Source organism: Solanum stenotomum, chromosome 2 (assembly GCF_019186545.1).
Source record: "Solanum stenotomum isolate F172 chromosome 2, ASM1918654v1, whole genome shotgun sequence".
NCBI lineage: Eukaryota > Viridiplantae > Streptophyta > Magnoliopsida > Solanales > Solanaceae > Solanum > Solanum stenotomum.
In genome coordinates, this window is record NC_064283.1 from 7,524,938 (window position 1) to 7,544,991 (window position 20,054).

At 31.0% G+C, this 20,054-nt stretch overlaps 3 protein-coding genes across 5 annotated transcripts; 2 read left to right on the top strand and 1 right to left on the bottom strand.

The window, feature by feature from the left end:
- Window positions 1-256: 256 nt before the first annotated feature.
- On the top strand, window positions 257-3,851 carry LOC125856565 (uncharacterized). Of its 3 annotated transcripts, none has more exons than XM_049536140.1 (6): window positions 257-342; window positions 1,794-1,840; window positions 2,114-2,203; window positions 2,324-2,463; window positions 2,551-2,736; window positions 3,288-3,851. In XM_049536140.1, the coding sequence occupies exons 2-6, from the start codon at window positions 1,804-1,806 to the stop codon at window positions 3,660-3,662; spliced, it is 828 nt and encodes a 275-aa protein (XP_049392097.1). In that variant the 5' UTR covers window positions 257-342; window positions 1,794-1,803; the 3' UTR covers window positions 3,663-3,851. The 3 variants fall into 3 exon arrangements, with proteins under 3 accessions (XP_049392097.1, XP_049392098.1, XP_049392099.1); XM_049536141.1 differs by having other exon boundaries at window positions 325-342; window positions 1,794-1,860; XM_049536142.1 differs by lacking the exon at window positions 257-342 and having other exon boundaries at window positions 1,794-1,839; window positions 2,112-2,203.
- A 1,517-nt stretch (window positions 3,852-5,368) lies between these two features.
- LOC125856562 (RING-H2 finger protein ATL54-like) lies at window positions 5,369-6,471 on the bottom strand. Its single transcript, XM_049536135.1, has one exon. The coding sequence runs from the start codon at window positions 6,449-6,451 to the stop codon at window positions 5,447-5,449; it is 1,005 nt and encodes a 334-aa protein (XP_049392092.1). The 5' UTR covers window positions 6,452-6,471; the 3' UTR covers window positions 5,369-5,446.
- A 9,330-nt stretch (window positions 6,472-15,801) lies between these two features.
- LOC125856566 (uncharacterized) lies at window positions 15,802-19,266 on the top strand. Its single transcript, XM_049536143.1, has 6 exons — window positions 15,802-16,041; window positions 16,291-16,347; window positions 16,492-16,574; window positions 16,831-17,030; window positions 18,214-18,330; window positions 19,084-19,266. Exons 1-6 carry the CDS (start codon window positions 15,857-15,859, stop codon window positions 19,168-19,170), a joined length of 729 nt encoding a protein of 242 aa, XP_049392100.1. The 5' UTR covers window positions 15,802-15,856; the 3' UTR covers window positions 19,171-19,266.
- The last annotated feature ends 788 nt before the right edge of the window (window positions 19,267-20,054 follow it).

The window sequence follows — 20,054 nt, forward strand, 5'->3', positions numbered from 1 at the left end:
TGAAGTTAAACCAAGTTAAATCCACCAGGCCTAATTATGTGGGCCTTGATAACAGATACCCAAATGCTATTGGGCTGGACTCTTCCTAAGATAATATTCAAGGGAAATTGAGATATTGGGCTAATGATATGTATTTTATTGGGCCGACTGTCAATGCAGCCCAAATTTCCAAAATTAACCGATTTCGTCACTGGAAATCCCGGTTCGGTTCGACAGACCTTTTGAGCTTTATATAAATAGAAAGATCGGCGATAACTCGGCGAGTTAAAAGCTTACACCTTCGTTCTCCTTGCTACTATACGACTTCTTCGAGGTCCCTTTTCTCTCTCAAAGACTTGTCGCGTAAGATTTCTTGAATGAATTTGCATTAATTTTGTTTGAATTCAGCTTTTTTCGCTTTAATCCTTTTTTGTATAGTTTTGATATAAGTCTTAGGGTTTCTGACTTTCTATTCATGTATTGACATGACTTTTAAAGCTTGTGATGTTAATAAAGCTATGATCTTTGTATTGGAGTTGATAAATAAATGTTTATTGTAGAAAATTGAATTTATGTTTTCTCTGCTAACCTTTTGCTGTACATTCTGCTGGAATGTTGGTTTTTTAAATTTATGGGTGGATGTTGTAATGTGCTGGGTTGTTCATGTGCTATCTTCTGGAAAATAAGTCATTTAACTTCGTTGAATAGATGTTCGCGTTATTAGTGTAATGTAAACTTGATATCCGGAATGCTGATTTAATGAATGCAATGGAAAGGCTTGTGTTTGAATCATTATTAAGTTTGGTGCCCCTGTTGAAGTCTTTGGATCTTTTGGTACATACCCGCAGTGGTTTGAAGGCAAAGTTAGGAATCACGTCAGGGTTCTCCCGCGTGTGAAGCAGGCTTTAAATGCTCCAGGATGTCCATGAGGCTGAAGTCTTATGGAGCTTACTCCCCAGTAGTTTATGATTCTAATAAACTGCTATTTTTTTCCCAATAAGAGAGTTGCGCAACCTCGTTTCTTGCTCTTATTTTTTTCATTTGTGATGGGCATATTGCCTTGAATTTCATGATTTGCTTGTGTATTATTGTTAACTTGACTTTAACTATCAAGCCATATGAGTCATGATAGATAAAATGTCCCCTACCTTTTAAACACCAAGTACTTGGTATCTCTAAGTTCATGTGCCCACTGTTTCTTCTTTCTCCATTTTACCAACGGAATCTATAGTAAGTGAAATTGACCCATTTTACGAGGTCAAGTACAACATCAGTACATTATTAGCTTCAATCAAGGCGGCAACATTGTCATTTATGTCCCTTATAATGATAAATCAACCTGCAGTTGATGATTGTAACCAATGTTCACCTAGGTTATAGTTATTTTGAAGTGGCTGATTGTGATCTTTGTGTTACTGGAACGATCTCTGTTTTTATCTAGTTGTTCTTTGTTCTTCTCTTTTTTCTCCCTTAACTCGTTTTCATCTCATTCTATATCTCTGCCATATCAAGTTATTTGGGGTGTGGAATCCCTTAAAAAGTTTTTAAAGGGATTTAACATTATGAAACAAAGTACAAGGTTGCTGCAGTTAGGACTTTAGGTTGTTGTTATGTCTTAACGAATTGCATGAGATATAAGTTTTTCTGACTGGGAATTTGGCTATTTTTTTCTCGATGAAGATATGTTTTCTCTCCTTCATAGTTGAAAACGTGTTTTCTCCTATTATTCTTCCTTCCCCTTCCTCTCTCCTGTTCAATTTTATCCTAGAAGGTAATTTGATGCGGTTCTTATGGTTTATGAATTGATTGAACAGGTTAAGCAATATGGCTGAATTGACTGCAGAAGCCCAGCTTGTTCAAAGTTGAGTTCTTTTATTTAATGTACTTGTCCTCTCCCTCTTATCAATTCTATCAACTATTTTCTAACAGGGGCATGGCCTTTGACATTTCATCTTTAGAATTTTCGTAATTTTCTCGAGCTTCAATTCATGTTTGTCTCCTAGTTGTATTCCATTTAACATCTTGATGCTAAACTTGTTTTGAGATATTGAAGTCACAGATTAGGCCTAAGTCTAGCTCTTTCATTCTGTACTGCTGACATCTGGAGAAAATTTCTTGTTTCTTCATGATTCAGATAATTTAGAGAATGTCAATGGGTTCCAAACGATGCCCAAACAAGATACTGCATGCCTTCCTAACATGCAGATGCAGCCTGAAGAAATTGGTAGGAGACATCAATGCTCCTTCCATTCATGTTATTGTCCTCCAATTATATTCATTATTGTTTTTCCAAGAGACCAGGATCACAAGAACAATGTTTTCACCTGTATGCTTCTGTTTCCAGAAAGGAAAGCTCGGGTGGATGCTGTTTGGGAGCAAATGAACAAAGGAGTGTCTACGAGGACCCTGTACTCCATAATAAACAAGCCTACCTTAGCTTCAAATAAAGCTTCCTCAAAAAGTTCGTCAAAATCGTCATCTTCTGTGAGTATAAAGACCTCTACTCTACTATACAAATTGTATGAGATGCCCACGTTGTTACTCAGATTTGTGGTGTTGCATTCTCAACAGAGTTGGATGACAGTACTGGGATTGTCCCAAAAGAAGACATTAGAGCCTGCAAGAAGCACACCAGAGAAATGCCTTGGAACTACTCAAAATGATACTAGCGAGGAGTCAAAGAAGCTGGCTGCTGCTGCTCTCTCTGCAGTAAAGGAGGCTGCCACAGCTGCTGCCTCTGCAGGCCGGGGTAAAGTGGTAAGTCTATTTTTGCTTGCTCCATGATACTTCTGTGGACTACTAGCTTTTCATTTTTGTAGCTGAAGAATTGGTTATATACTCATAGAATGCAGGTGTATAGAGCTCTTTTGGCTGTAAATGGATTGTGATTCACTTTCTTTATACTTGAAATAACAACCTGGTGAAGAGTTCATATTTTTGCATATAGACTTCTTTTTCTTTTCTGTATGAGTGAAATGCTTGACACCGTTGTCACTTAAGTAACTACTGTCCAACACACACACCACACACCCCAAAAAAAATAAAATAGAAAGAAAGTAGTTGCTGTCACTTTTGTGGTCTTGGTACTGTTTAACCTGTACGTTTGATAGTTATTATTATTAGGAGACGAGGTTGTGATAAAGGAGAAGAGGTTGAGAAAATTTGTGGAATGGTTACAATCAATTGTCCATCTGAACCACATCATGGGAACTTCTAGATTTAATAATATCTCACTCAAGATGTGCATATGCTTCTCAGATTTGTTGTTGCCCCTTTGCACATTCCTTACACCTATTCTAATTTTATAGATTACTGAGGTACGAGATTTTGCTGGTGAAGATGTTGAAATAAAGAAATACGTTGACGCCAATTCTGCAGAAGCATCTGATAAAGGCAAAGGCCCAGCACCACCTGCCTCTGCTGTTGATATTATCCTTGAACAAATAAAAAAGAAGCAGAAACTTAGTGTACTTGATAAGACAAAGAAAGACTGGGAGGGATTCAAGGGAGAAAATAGAGGGATGGAAGAAGAGCTGGATGCTTACAAGAAGAGTTCCAATCAGTATCTAGATAGGGTTGGTTTCTTAGAGCGTGCTGATTACCGAGAATTTGAGCGGGAGAGAGATGCTCGTCTTGCAATGCATGCTAAGAGGAAACCAGAAAGCATGAGAGAAGACTACTGAAAAACTTACCATTGAAGAGATACTGGCACTTGAGCCCTGTAAAAGAAGTTGTGGCATTCTTCTTGCATGAAATGTGCATCAGTGGCTTTTGGAGGCCTATTCCTGTTTTAGATTATAAGTTTGTCCTATCATTAGCAAATATTGCAGGGGTTTTATGGGCTACATGTTCATGAAAGTGACTCATGCTTGGAAACATGTTGTAATTTAACTTCTTTTACCCAATCCAATCCACTTAGTCGGTGGGGAAAAGATTAGACTAAAGAGCTGTCTTGCAATGTCAGGTTGATTTTGTATTGACAGTAACTAGGGGTACGGGTTTTTCAAATATCAAATCAAACCATTTATGTTGGGTTTTCTCGGGTTTTTTTGGATTGTTTCGGGCTTTTTCAGTAAAGTATTCATACAAATATATAATTTACTTGTACTTCAATTATTTTTTTAGTCCTATTAAAATACAACTATCTAAGATGTTTCTTAAAATATAACACAATATGATATGATTAATGACACTAAAATATTCAACAAAAATAATAATAATGAAATCGCGTAAAATAAATGTTGCAAATTAACAAGTCATAATGAAAATTATCATAATTTAAAAGTACTAAATCATGCTAAGATTAAGTTTAACAAGTTTTAGTTACATGACTAAATATTGAAGGAAATTAAAATTAAATTATGTATTTTAATTGTCTAAATCAATGTAAAACTAAAGAACAAATATTCAATATTATTGTCATTCTTAGTGTTGAATTGATTTTCTTTTTGCATTAGTATAGATTTGATTTTGATTCAAGCTTTATTATAATACCAACATTTGTTGACTATAATCTTTATTGGCTCATTCATAATTCTAAGTTTCAAACTTGAAATAATATATTAAAAGATAAAAACTATGAAAAAGTATAAGAAATATTTAAAAATTATATCAAAGTAAATATTTTTATGTATAAAATAAAATTTTAAAATTATATATATAATGTCGGGTTGGTTTGGTCTCGGGTTGATTTTTTTTAGTTAAAACCAAATCAACCCAAATATAGTCGGATTTTTTTTTGCAAAACCAAACCAAGTCAAACCAAGCCATTAGTCGAGTTTTTTTTTCAGGTTGACTCAATTTACGATTTGATTCGATTTTCGGTTCGATTTTATACGCCCCTAATAGTAACGAATAAGTCTGCATTTCTTTGAGTCCAAGGGCAGCTTCAGTGGACGAATCTTGTAATCAAACCTATAAGCAACCGGTCTCTGAAGAATTATTCGTCTTCTAACTAAAGCATTCTCTGTAGAATCCAATATTTCCCTCAGACAGTCTGAACTCTGAAAGTACCAAAAAAACATCACCATCTGAGGATAGGCGATGCAGACACTATTTTGAGTTTCTAACTACGTAGATTTTGAACATATAAATTAGAAAATTAGCATAAGGTTAATGAACTTTCATTATCCGAACCATTTTGCAGGTTACTGAACACGATCAGATGATCTTGAGAGAAGAAGAATTAAAATAAAAGTTGAACATTTATTCGAATATAACAAGGAAAAGAACCATGTGAGTGATTTTCACACTTGGGACAAAGACGAAGAACTTTTGTTTCTGTAATTAGCTAGCGAATAAAAAATTGTCTGTATGAATGAATATACAATGATGAGAATGGAAGGATCCTCTTTGAAACCTAACAATGACGTTATTCACTGTTAATCGTCGAAGGATCTATGCACCAAATGACTTTTAAGAAGAGTCCAAGGAGCTATGTTTTCTGAAAGGAACTTAGGAGGGTGTTTCACAATGGAAGCACTGAACTTCGACTACGATTATGTCTTGAGAAAAAGGACCTACCACCATAAGAAAATGATCTCTTCATCAAAACAGCTTCTTCTTTATGCAGAGTTGATCTTGAATTTTCACCAACAGCTTGTCCTCCTGACAACACAAACATACTATCAAGCCCTCTACTTGAACTAATTGATGAATCCACTGAAACTGATCTCCTCATTGATTGTACTTCCCCCCCATCTCCACAACCTCTCTCAACTTGATTAACCCCATTCTCGCCAATAACTACCTCATTGTTACTATTCACTTCCCTCTGTTCATCATTTTCCAGTACCCTTTCTTCATTGGCACTCAAATCAGCACCTAAATTCAGCTCGATTGGAACCAAAGCAGGTGCATTCAAACTGTTTGATAAAATGCCTGAACGACACAAAGGGCAATTTATGTGTGATCTTAGCCATGTATCTATACAATAGATGTGAAAGGCATGTTTACAATTTGGGAGTAATCTAAGAGACTCATCATCTTGAAATTCATTCAAGCAAACAGAGCAATTTGTTCCTTCAACCATACCATCCCCTATTTTATACTTGAAAATAGTAATCTTATTAATAACAGATGGCTGAAGACCCATAGTGTTGATGTACCAAATGGGATGATCAATAACAGGAGCTCGATTTTCGTCGAAAAATTCTTCATCTTGTGTTGGTGGGGTACTTCTCCTGTTCCAGTTGAAGCAATTCTTGACAATGATCAAATAGTAGCTGACAAGAATGAACAAACTAGCAAACAAGGCAACAGATATTATCACATAAGGTGATATGTTCTGATGATGTTTGCTACTTAACTGAGGCTGCAGCCACGACGACGGAGGTGGTGGTGGAGGTATGTAATAATCTGAATCTACATATGGATAACAAGCATAAGGACATGTTGAATCACAAACATAGATACAATCTGCAGATTGGTTTGTTATTATTTGAAATAACTTTCTGGTGTTCATCATGGCCATTTGATAGATAAAAATTGTGTCTTGATCTTGGAAAAACTATAATGAAGTTAAGATGATTTAGGTGATTAGTCATTGAGATTCTTGTCAATAAGGTGGAGAAGTATAATTAGCCTGTTATTTTCCAAAGTTTTGAATAAAGACTTTTTAGAGGGCTTTCATTTTCATTTCAATTGAATATGTGAGGTTGATGGCTTTCTTGGAATATTTTATTTTTTCCATGAATAATTGAGAAACATTGATGTGAAGAAAAACTAGAGTGAATTATATAATAAGCGTTTAATTAGTTGTCAAACATAATGACAGATAGTGTAGTATACTATAAACTTAAGCTAAATTCCACGAGATTATTTGACCCTTGAACCTAATTAGTATTAATATTTTGTAACCATATTGTATTCAGCTAGTCAATTTTCTAGTATACAATGGTTTAAACCGTTCAAGTATGGTATAAAGAGTTATATGGTTATGGTATTAAAGATGTTTACGCGATCAAGTCATTAAAAGGTGATTGCAGGTAACTATAGCGTTAATTGGTAACTAGAAATAAATGGTAAGTAGCCTACGATAACAGAATCATTTCATTAAACAAGTTAATTGTAGAGTCATAAGTCAAAATGTTGAGCGATACATATGAAACATGATTTTGGCGGCTTAGGTGATAAATCAACATCAAGATGGTACCATAATTAGAATAAGTAAGGTTATTTGCAAACGAATAATTAATTATCATATTATATATCAGGGTAGTGGGTATCTGTCGATTTCCTAAGCGTGGAACAAATAATGGTTATTAAATCTCAATCACTACTAGTATTAATTTTGTTTTGTCCAATCAATTTCTCTATACTTTTCCTTCTTATTTTGTTAATTAATAATATTGAGTTTTATGCTTTTGCTAAAGGCAATATTCTTGAGACACAAAGGACGTTATATTATTGGTAGTTTCTCTCTAGGTTTTGTGAAAAATGGGAGCTAAAATTTGGATTAGTTTAAAGATTTACTAGTATTGAATGGGTAAATTATCAAATTTAGGCCAGTAAAAAATATTTAAGTGGATGAAAGTGTTATAAACTTATAATTCACCCTCCCTATTTTGGGGTCAATTTGGGACAAGGCAAGATGAATTGGGAAGTGTTAGGTGAACTGAGCAATTAAGCCGATTTTGGAACCTCTATTTAAGACATAGTCGAAATTTATAAATTTTTGTAACAAATTCAGACATATATATGCGATCAAAGTTAGAAATATTTGCGTATGAAGTTATAAATGTATATAATTTTTATTTTCTTTTATGGTCTCAAACTCCAAAACAAGTTGACCATAAATATTGAAGAATTTTGTTTAAACTAATAATAAATATATAATATGTATATCAGCTAAGTGGCAATTACATAGAGATTAAAATAGTTAGTAGCTGACTTGTAAAATTATGCTCCCACTCCTATTATGTCTAACTTAAAGTTAAGTTTTTCTATATTGGCCCAGTGATTTGGGCTTGGAATTTTCATGTTGGAAGTCTCAAGTTTGAAACCTTTTTGCCAGGGAAAGCAAGGAGTTTGCCTTCTGGATTGAGCTCATCGCACTGGACTTGTCTAGTGCTTGTAACTATCTTGTGTGGTTTGCGAGATATTGCATAGGAGCGAAGGTTTTACCCTATGCACATCCAAATGATAGCAACTACGGATTTCCCATTGTCATCCAAAAAGGATAAGAGTAAAAAATTAAGAGTCTGTTTGAATTGCTTTAAAAGTTGGTCAAACTTATTTTGAATAAATTATAGAAGCCACATATTATAAGTACTAAATAACATCTTATCCCTTCTAGTTTTCTATTTACCAAAAATTCCTTAAAAATGATGTTTGCGGGATACATAGTGTTGTGCACGGGATACATTAGATTTGATACATTCCACATAGCGGGATACATAGCGTTGTGCACGGGATACATTAGGTTTGATACATTTCACTTAGCGGGATACATAGCGTTGTGCACAGGATACATAGCGTTTGATACATTCCATATAGTGGGATACATAGCGTTGTGCACGGGACACATGCGGGATACATAGGTAAATAAGGGATTTTTGAAAATTTTGAAATAAGTAGGGATAAATGGATATTAAGGTAAGTAAAGGAGTGTAGTTAAGTAATTTGATTAAAGTCATTTTTAGTTTTTGGAAGTGTTTGACAAGGTTTAAAATAAGTTTAAAATAACTTTAAAAAGGTTTAAAACCAAAAGTAGGACTCCCCTTTCTTTTTATTTTATTAACTTACAAGTCATTTAAGTTTGACTTTTTATTTTTTTGATTTAAAAATTACTTTTTTTAAGTCAATCTAAAGGCAAGAAGTTGTGAATACTTTGGTAGAGATTTTGTTACTATTGTTTGCGATTAGAGGAATCTTTGGACCATGAGCATGGATATGAACTATTTAATCATGTAGCCGTTGTGTGTGGCCCAATTGCCCCAATCTCATGACTCCAAGTTACAGGGAATTACAGCTAATGACAATGGAAATGGGTGGTCATGAATTTTTTTATATGTTCTGCTTGCGTTATGGGCCAGCATTCACGATCAATAGTTAAAAGGGAAAATGGTATATAATAGCAAATTATTAATTTAAATTAAATGCTATAAATATAGTTTGATTTAATTGTATCTCATAGCAAACTGTTGCTATTTCGCCTATCTCCTAATGAATCTCGCTAGCCACTATCATTCTCTTCCTTGCCTCTCTCGCTTTTTATACAAATGCAAATATATAAAATGCGTTTGTGTTTGTATAAAGTGAGAGAAAATTGTATATATACATATATTTTCGTTCCTCTCTCTCCCCTCTTCCATATCTCGCTCGCCACTCTCCCAGATCTCGCTCGCTCACTCGCCTCTCTCACTTTATACAAAAACGCAAATGTATAAAATGCGTTTGTGTTTGTATAAAGCGAGAGAAAATTGTATATATACATATATTTTTGTTCCCCTCTCTCCCCTCTCCCAGATCTCGCTCGCCACTCTTCCAGATCTCGCTCGCTCACTCACCTCTCTCACTTTATATAAACACAAATGTATACATTGTATTTGTATAAAGCGAGAGAAAATTGTATATACAAATACAAATACATATATTTTTGTCCTATACACTTATGATTATACAAATACGATCTTCCCCTGCCCAGTTTTCTTTTGTCTTTCTCTCTTTCTCGCTTTATATAAACACAGATTATACAATTGATCTTTTGTATATGTATACTAAAACAAATTATACAACTGCTTTCTTTTGTATATGTATAGCGAAATTATACGACTGTTTTCTTTTGTATATGTATAGCGAAATTATACAACTGCTTTCTTTTGTATATGTATAGCGAAATATACATATTTATGTTTGCTATGGAGCGCAATTATGCAAACTATAGTTATAACATACAAATATAATTTTTGTATTTGCTATATGTGAAAGTTGCTCTAGTTAAAATTCGCTTATGAGGTAAGAAGGATCAAAAGTTCAAGATCACTCATTTACAATATGACCAGTTTTATAAATCACCCATGACCCACCGATATATGGATTATATTTATAAAAAGTACACCACTAATGAAGCATATGTAGAGAGCTTGCTCGATTTCAAAGGTTTTCAAACCTCTTATTGTTAAGATGTTAAGACAAGTTATTGAATCCAAATTGTGTACTACATTTTCTCTCATGTTTTTTTTTATCCAAGAAATCTGTAGTCGCTATTATTTGGATGTGCATAAGATAAATCTACCCATATGTAATAACTCGCAAACCACATAAAAGACGTGAACCATATCAGAAAAGACCACAGCGACAAACTTTGACTAAGAAGGTTGATGGTGAGAAAAATCAATCCCAAGTCTCTTATATGAGAAACCACTCACCCAACCAACCCAACCCTTAGGCGTACTTTTTCTCTTCTGTCATTACTTTAAAATTATCGATAAGTTGTTTTGTAAATAGTAGTATCATTTATGCATTTTAGGACCATTTTGATGTGATAGTTGTACTTATTTTTTAGCAAAATTATTCCATAAACTGTGTCCACACTCCAATAATCAAGAAAATGCAATTTTTGGCCATTGACTTTTGGTAGATAAAAGAAAACGAAAAAACTAACCTCTAAAGTTTAAGATTGTAACCCTTTTTTAAAATTACAGAGATAAATATAACTATTGTCACACCCCTTTTTCGCGCACAGCGGATAGGGTCTTTTCAATTTAAGTAACGGTATTGATTAAGGGATCATTTTATTTGTTTCAGAGTCGCCAGTTAGAATTGAGTTATGGTATTCCAAGTCACCTTTTTTAAATCCCTAATCAAAAGGAAATGACTCTTTAATTTGGTCTGCGAACCAGAAATTCAGGTAAGGAATTCTGTTGACCGAGGGGAAGGTATTAGGCATCCCTCGAATCCCATGGTTCTAGCACAATCACTTTTATTGACTTATATTTATTTTAAAATTATATTTGGATATATTTTTACAGGCCGTGATTTGCTTATTTTTCAATTGTTGAACTTTATTGGGTCTCAACTTAGATGCGTAACGCATTCTTGATCTTAACATTTAGAGACATAACTGTCTTCTTTGCATCACACCTAATAATCTATTTTTTCTATAAGTCTCTACTTTAAATTAATAAAATTTAATTATATTATTGAACAAGATGCGTCACCGCATCCTTGATTTTTTTTAATGTCTCAAAAAAGATGTGCAACTACATTCTTAACCGAAACAAATATTTTTAACGTACCTAAAAGTTTGTCTAATGCTAAAAGAAAATACTTAGTCTTTATAAAGAAAAATCAAATAAAATAAAATACTAAAATTCTAGGATAATATTTTGGATCATATTCATATCTTTTTATTTTTATATCTTTATTACTCGTAAAATTAACATCAACATTAAGTATACACTTTCTACTCAAACAAAACAATAACGGATTGTTAAAAATAAATCTCATTTTTTGTTTGTTAAATTAAAATAACAATAATTTATTTATTTATTTGTTTTTTAGCCTAACTATACGTACTTTATCATTATCATCTAAATCAAGACAAGAACAATGTTACGACCCATTCATTTTTAAGAGATCACAACTCACGAATAAAAATAAATAAAATAATCACCGATTAAAGTTAACTTCATTCATTAAACAGAGATATAATGGCTAACAAATTATTCATTTCAATCAAATTATGAATAACACAAAATATAAGAAAACTTATCATAAAATTACATTAAATTCCATGATTAAATTAACGAGATAAGACAAAGTTTAACCTTAAATAAAGAGAATAAGTACCGTAAAATCTTGATCGAACTTCGATTAGAACATCCACGAACCTTTTTGCAGATTGTATGTTGTGGTATATGTGTTGTATTTATATGAACGAAATGAGAAAGAAAAAAAGGATCTGGATGAATTTGATGTATTTTTAAATGAAAATAAAAGAGATGTGAAGGTTTTTTTTTTGTTTGCTTGTGTGTTTTTGTTTTTGGGTTGTGGGATTTTTGGGTTTCTTTTTTGTCCGGGGAAGTGGGTAGTGTTATTTTTTGGATCTTTTTTCCTTTTTTTTTTTTTTTATTCTTTTGGTGTTGTGCCTCTGTGTGTCGTGTGTATTGTTTTATAGGGGTATGAAGTATTGTATGCTGTGCTGTAGTAGTGTGTGTAGGCGTTGGGGTAGTGGGGTGAGTGAATGGGAGGAAAATTGGGGGTGTGGGTAACGTGCAGGTGGGTATGGGAATAGGTAGTTTTATTATTATTTAAAAAAAACATTAAATATATTTAAAAATAAATTAAATTAATTATTTTAAATAGAATATAAGAAAAGCTGAATAGTTAATCTAAAACTATAATTAATAAATCCTAGCTTATTTATTAAAGATAAAATGGCCAAATGACCCCCCAATCTATAACCGAATTTCCAACTACACACTTATACTTTACGAGGGTGCTATTACCCCTTGAGCTATTTTAAAATGAAATTATCTTCTCCCTGAAATGTCATTACCATGCATCTGTCTTGTGGTGAAATACACGTACTTGACACGTGTATTTCACCATTTAATGATTTTTTGTTTTAAAAAAAGTTCTCATCCTTCCTCTTTCTTTCTTCCCCAATCATTTCTTCAACCTAACTACACTAAACATCATTTTTTANTTTTTGTTAAATTAAAATAACAATAATTTATTTATTTATTTGTTTTTTAGCCTAACTATACGTACTTTATCATTATCATCTAAATCAAGACAAGAACAATGTTACGACCCATTCATTTTTAAGAGATCACAACTCACGAATAAAAATAAATAAAATAATCACCGATTAAAGTTAACTTCATTCATTAAACAGAGATATAACGACTAACAAATTATTCATTTCAATCAAATTATGAATAACACAAAATATAAGAAAACTTATCATAAAATTACATTAAATTCCATGATTAAATTAAAGAGATAAGACAAAGTTGAACCTTAAATAAAGAGAATAAGTACCATAAAATCTTCATCGAACTTCGATTAGAACATCCACAAACCTTTTTGCAGATTGTATGTAGTGGTATATGTGTTGTATTTATATGAAAGAAATGAGAAAGAAAAAAAGGATCTGGATGAATTTGATGTATTTTTAAATGAAAATAAAAGAGATGTGAAAGTTTTTTTTTTGTTTGCTCGTGTGTTTTTGTTTTTGGGTTGTGGGATTTTTGGGTTTCTTTTTTGTCCGGGGAAGTGGGTAGTGTTATTTTTTGGATTTTTTTTATTCTTTTGGTGTTGTGCCTCTGTGTGTGTCGTGTGTATTGTTTTATAGGGGTATAAAGTATTGTATGTTGTGTTGTAGTAGTGTGTGTAGACGTTGGGGTAGTGGGCTGAGTGAATGGGAGGAAAATTGGGGGTGTGGGTAACGTGCAGGTGGGTATGGGAATAGGTAGTTTTATTATTATTTAAAAAAAACATTAAATATATATAAAAATAAATTAAATTAATTATTTTAAATAGAATATAAGAAAAGCTGAATAGTTAAACTGAAACTATAATTAATAAACCCTAGCTTATTTATTAAAGATAAAATGGCCAAATGACCCCCCAATCTATAACCGAATTTCCAACTACACACTTATACTTTACGGGGGTCCTATTACCCCCTGAGCTATTTTAAAATGGAATTATTTTCTCCTTGAAATATCATTACCATGCATCTATCTTGTGGTGAAATACACGTACTTGACACGTGTATTTCACCATTTAATGATTTTTTTTTAAAAAAAAGTTCTCATCTTTCCTCTTTCTTTCTTCCCCAATCATTTCTTCAACCTAACTACACTAAACATCATTTTTTACCTCAATAAATTTCTATATCTCTAACATTTTATAAAAACGAAAATTCAACTCACCTTTTCATCTACTCCAAATCTCAAGAGTCTAGAAGATAGCGATCCTAATTAATCAGATCTTTCATCCAACTAATTCAACAATTTTTCACATTGTTTTACATTTCGTTTGATTTTCTTCCTTAGACAATTTCAAATACACATTAAATAGGTCATGAACATTCGAGATCAGATTCATCCCTTGAAGATTTCGCCGACAACTCAAAATAATCGCGGATGAGAAGACCAATTTGAGAAACCTCTCTCTCTTCCCCACTCTTTATTATTTCTCCCTCTAAAATTTTCATGATTAATTTATAATTTGAGTTTTTGATTTTGATTCTTCATGAATTTTAGGAGAACATGTAGGATCCTTCTTTTAAAATGTAGAAGACATTGTTTTGTTTTAGTTTCTTTTATTAAGTTTGAAAATATTTTTTAAATATACAATTACTTCACTTTAATTTTGTTACTCTTGAATCCATCAGTTTAAAAATAATAATTAATGGGTATGTTTTTTAAAAATAAATAAATTTAATTTGTTAGATATGTCCTAAATAAGGTTATTGAAAAATTATTTATTCATTAAATGCATTTGTTGTTGATAATTTTTATTTCAAACATCCATTGAAAATGCTTCAACAATGATAATGGTGAAAAATCTTGTATAGATAAATAAGAAGAAAGAGATAGAAAAAGAAAAATAGAAAAAAACGAAAATTAAAAAAAAAAAATAGGCAACTCACTCTCTCAAAGAGAGTGAGATATACTCTCTATGCCAACTCAACACTTAAGGGGTTATTTATTCCATTTTAAAGTAGTTCAAGGGGGTAATAGGACTCCCGCGGAGAATAGGTCTGTAGTTGAAAATCTGATAATAGATTGGAGGGTCATTTGGCCATTTTCTCTTTATTAAATCTAAACTAAAAGGACATATATATATTCTTTGTAAGCAATTGAAAATAAAACTTACCTTACTATGTGATTCTATTTTTGTTGTTTTCAAAACATTTAAAATAAACTTAATAGAATAAGATAAAGGTCAAAATATTTAATTTAGATTTATATAATATTTAATCTCTAAAACTGGTATAAAATTTTAGATTCGATCAAAAATTACGTGTCTACAACTATTTTCTGTTTTTAAAACTATAATGAAGAATGTGTTTTTAAGTTGAATCCCTTCTTTTCTTTAAAAAAAAAATGGTTTTGAGCTAAATTATTTTTATCAAATTTTTAAAAAAACAGGTTTACTCTTTAATTACGCAAGGGAAATTTGAACGGTAAACATATATGCAACGACTTTACATAACTTTGTTTATTTCTAACCAAATAAAAAAGTCTTGACTTTTATTCATTGTGTAAAAACACAATTGTAATTGACTATAAGAACGAAATAAGAATCCAATAAAACAAAATAAGTCGCTTATTATTACAACATATTCAATTTTCAGTATATAACATTTAAAAAGTTTTTTCACGGTCAATATATGTAAGTTAATTAATTTAATAATAAAAAAAAAGTGGCAAATTGAACATTGAACTTCTATATAGACATACATTTGACCATTATTATCTTGTTTTTATGGGTTTAGAACTTTCTTAGTACCTTCGTCGTAAAATAATGTGCATAGAATGAAGTTATCTACTAGTCAAATTTGCACCAAATTAACATGATGACCAGATTTGATTACAATAGTTAAGTATGAAACAACTTGTAATATATTGGTTACTTTGCTTTTCTTTTTCTCCTCCTAATGCCTATACATCTATACTAATTATTAATTCAATTCTTTAATATAATATCCTTTGTGTGTTGATTTGTTCTTTCCTCCACGTGAATAGCACATTAATCTATTAATTTCTAGATTACTACTAGTATTATAAATTTGCCAATTGACTTGAATCTCAACTCTCAAGTATTCTATATATATCAAGTTTTCTTCTCTTTGTAAAAACCCAAACATAAAAACTCTTGATTACCAACATATTATTCGATCCATAATTACATATCGATGACAAAATCCATTAGTATTTTGCAAAGTTGTACAAGTATGAACAATGCCTGCAAGTCCCATTATAGCTCTAATAGTAGTTTTAGCTTGAAAGAACTTAATCTCAAATGCTTTGGAGGCCAACAACATAGCTTGCCACTTTTCACCTCCAAAAAAGGACGTCTACATGGTGATATAATTAAGAGGTACACATAATCTTGTGTTTTTCCCCCCTTTCTTTCTCGATCTGTTTTGGAGCAACGGTAAAGTTGTCTCTCTTCTCTGACATATTAATAACGAATTCAAGTAGTGGAAACAATCATTAATGATTTTCTACAATTCTACATCATGCCCCTTGGGTGCAGCCCATTTCTGACCCTGCATGAACGCAGAATGCTTTGCGCACCAAGTTGATAGTTTTATGTACTCATTTAATTTATTTGTTTTGCCTATAGGAAGTTTGTGGTATGCTGCAATGGTTCCTTGCCTACTCCTCCCTCTTCAAATCCATTGTAAGTTTAACATTTATCAGATCTGATCTCATCTTCTACTAAAAATATTAAATAAACAAATAAAAGTATAATTCAACTTCTCAAATAAACCTATTAATGGCTTTTAATAATTACTTTTAAAAAAACTCTTTTTTATTGGTGCAGGAATGGCTGGGTTATAGGAATCCTACTATCAATAGCTTTACCATTCTTCCGCTTCAAATGGGGTTCATTATTGCAAATCAAAAGTAACATTCCTAACCAAAAAGTTTACTATTACTACTTATATCGAATTTGATGAATATCTCGTTTAAAAGTTTAAGTTATAAGAGAAAAATACTTTATATACTAATTACTTAATTACATTATGTCCCACGCGACATACCTCCTGATCACTCTTGTATTATATTCTCCGATATATCATGTTGTGTTGTATACACATTACATAAACGATTATAACACATATTTTATTTACTTAATTATATTATATCTGGTGTCGAACAGATAAGGTGGAAGATGTAATAGAAACAATAGAAGAAGTGGTAGATGGGGTGGAGATGATGGCTGAGAAAATAGATGAAGTAGCTGAAAATATTGGGAGTGTTTTACCAGAAAGCCAACTCAAAAATGTTCTTAAAGCTGTTGAAGATTTCTCAGAAGATACAGCTGAGGTTGCTCATGCTGCTGGAGATATCATTGATCAGGTTTTTCTAACTACTCCACTAATTTCTTAATTAATTTAATTAAACACCTCCTTTAATTCCTAGCGTGCAAGCACTAATTATAACTTTATTAATTATTCTTATCTTTTACTTTTGGGGAGTAGCTACGTTTCAATTCTTGTTCTAATTAAAAATTTATTTCTTTAGATCTAGCAATTATTGACTTATACATTTCAAAAAGATAACTTTGGAAATTTAGATTAATTATCTTTAGTCCATAACACTTATTGATGAATTCTGATTTAGTCTTTATAATATAGAAATATAGAACACATTAAACTTTCAATTAGTTAAAAATTGTGTACTTTTGATGATAACCATATATTTGTGTATATTCACAAATTTACGATAATTGTTAACAATTCCATCATTTAATTATTTTAATTATTGGTGTATTATGTTAAATTTGTATTGTTACTTCATTTGACCGCTTGACAATAATTTAGTTTTATGAATAGTCAAATGTAATATATTTTCTGCGTAAGGAGATAAAAATATAAAATTTAATTAATTTAATGTTAAATGTGTTGAGTCAAACTAGAATCAAAATTTATCAAGAATTTAAGGATAAAAATACTATCATCCCTAGTTAATAAAATCGGTAATCGATTTGATATATGGATTAATCATCCTCTAATCTCTCTTCCAGCCAAGAGCCAAACTTAATTATACAACTATCACAGTCTGACCAAACAATTGCATTAATAAAGTTCATAATTTGATTAGCCTAATCTTCGATATAAACAAATTAAAAACTCTTCTAGTGTTCATCGACTATGACTTGAACATAAGATTATCATACTAATTAATTTGCTTTCTCCTTGAATTGTTCAAAGGAAATAGTCAAATAACGTAACCAAGAAAATTTGCTTTCTTTTTAAGATTTCCTTTTCTAATTAACCATATCTACCTCTCAATAAATTAATCCTCTATCAAGATATATTGTTTAACTATTTTAATTATATACAGAGATAATATCATATTTTTTTCACGATCAATACATTTGACCAGTTATATCAAGCCACAATTACTTGAGTTAAATGGCAATGCTAAAATATTTCAACGATCAATGTATAAAACTTTAATCCGTTAAATTTATTTGAAGAGTTTCTTCACTAATGGTGCAAAATAATGAAATTATATTTGTATATATATTTATATATAGATCCAAGGGGAGGACGTAGAGTTGGTTGAAGAAGTTGATTTGCCAAAAGAACAACTCAAAGATCTCTCAGAAAAAACAGCCAAGGTTGCTCATTCAGCTGAAGATTTGAAAGATAAGGTTTGATTAATTAATTATTCTCTTAATGATAATCTTTGTTAATTAATTAACAGCTTCCTGCACACTTGATTATTAATTAATCCCACGTTACTTCTAGCTAGAGTGCAACTTTGAAACGAGGGATCAGTAGCAATTTGTATTTGGTCAAAGTCACGATTTAAAATTAATGTTTGTTGACCTTTAAAAAGAAAAAGATAATCATCCTTGGGACTGATATTATTTTTAAATTTCTTCATAAATCTCCTTTCTATCAAGGATTAAGAATCAAACTTAGACAACTATCACATAAAATTGCTTTAATAGAAAATTCATGGTTTTGTTAACCTTTATCTTCTTCAATATAACCAAATACAAATTGTTCATCACGTTTGACTTATTCAATATTAGACTTTTATCCTACTATAATCTAATTTTCCTAGTTCCTTACCATATTAGAATTGCATTTTCTTTCTCCTTGTCCAACAAGATATATAAAAAAAAAACCAAGAAAATTATGTTTTCTTTTTTCAAATTTTCCTTTTTATAATCCTACCTATTTTAATAAAATCGTGTATTAGTTAATATCTTGTTTAAGAGAACAATACATAACACTTTTTTGTTTCAATTTATATGATGTAATTTCATAAAGTTTAAGATTAATTTTCTCTGACGATAAAATTATAAAATATTTAAAATTAAGTTATTTCTAAATATTATTTTTTGGGAAATAAACTAATATAAATAATATACGTAAATTATTTTGTCTAAATGCAGGTACAAGAGGTGGGGCTTAAAGCGGAAGAGATCTCAGAGAAGAAGTTGGTTGAATCCGTTAAAGAGGAGGCCAATAAAAGTTTATAACACCTTGTATTAAAATAAATATAGGTCCCTCTATATAGGTTTATAACACTTCTAGTCATTTGATTTTTGATAAATACTAATAGTAGTTTTAATTCTTGTAATATTTGATTTAATCATATTTACATTTTAATTGGTTGAAATGTGTCTGATTCCTTTGCTTATATATATTCAATTAAGAGAAAGAAGTTAGAATTTAGAGTTTATAGATTCTGAACTTATTGCCAAACTCATAGTCATCAAAGTTATTAGATATGCAACAACATATTGTATGTTTTTTATATGTCAATTATATATTTTTATCTAATTGTATATATATTTTTTATCGGACTACATATATTTTATAAAAAAAGAATCTTATTATTTTTTGAAAAATATTAGTTTTTCTTTTTCTTCTCCAATAACAAGAAGTGAAATTTCACAAGGCATGAGGAGGATAGAATATATGCAAACTATACTCCTACCTCGTGAAGGGTAAGGAAAATAAGTTATTCTTCTAAAACGAGTAATTTTACTCCTAATTTTGTATCTCTAAATAATACTCGTTCCCTTTTATAAACAAACAATTTCCTCCATGGATGGGCAATAAAAGAAAATCAGATATATATTCATATTTATTTATATTTATATTTATATTACCCTTATTTAGAAGAGGGAGTTGTGAAGGACGAACACAACTCCAAAAAGTTGTTCTTAATGTAATTTAAGTTGTATTATGTTAGGGCCCATTTTATTCAACAACTATTGTATTAGCATCTAAGTTGTACTATGTTAGGGCCCACTTTATTCAACAAGTATTGTACTAGCATTGATGATACATATGTATTAATTATAACTTGGCGTGTAAATTCTTTTAAGGCCCCACGTGTCTTTGTTTTATTTTATAT

Coding starts and splice junctions, on each gene's coding strand:
- LOC125856565 (XM_049536140.1), top strand. CDS start 1,804: ATGGCTGAATTGACTGCAGAAGCCCAGCTTGTTCAAA. Junction 1,841..2,113: donor AGAAGCCCAGCTTGTTCAAA/GTTGAGTTCTTT, acceptor TTCATGATTCAG/ATAATTTAGAGAATGTCAAT. Junction 2,737..3,287: donor CTGCAGGCCGGGGTAAAGTG/GTAAGTCTATTT, acceptor CTAATTTTATAG/ATTACTGAGGTACGAGATTT.
- LOC125856562 (XM_049536135.1), bottom strand. CDS start 6,451: ATGGCCATGATGAACACCAGAAAGTTATTTCAAATAATAACAAACCAA.
- LOC125856566 (XM_049536143.1), top strand. CDS start 15,857: ATGACAAAATCCATTAGTATTTTGCAAAGTTGTACAAGTATGAACAAT. Junction 16,042..16,290: donor CATGGTGATATAATTAAGAG/GTACACATAATC, acceptor TTTTGCCTATAG/GAAGTTTGTGGTATGCTGCA. Junction 17,031..18,213: donor CTGGAGATATCATTGATCAG/GTTTTTCTAACT, acceptor ATTTATATATAG/ATCCAAGGGGAGGACGTAGA.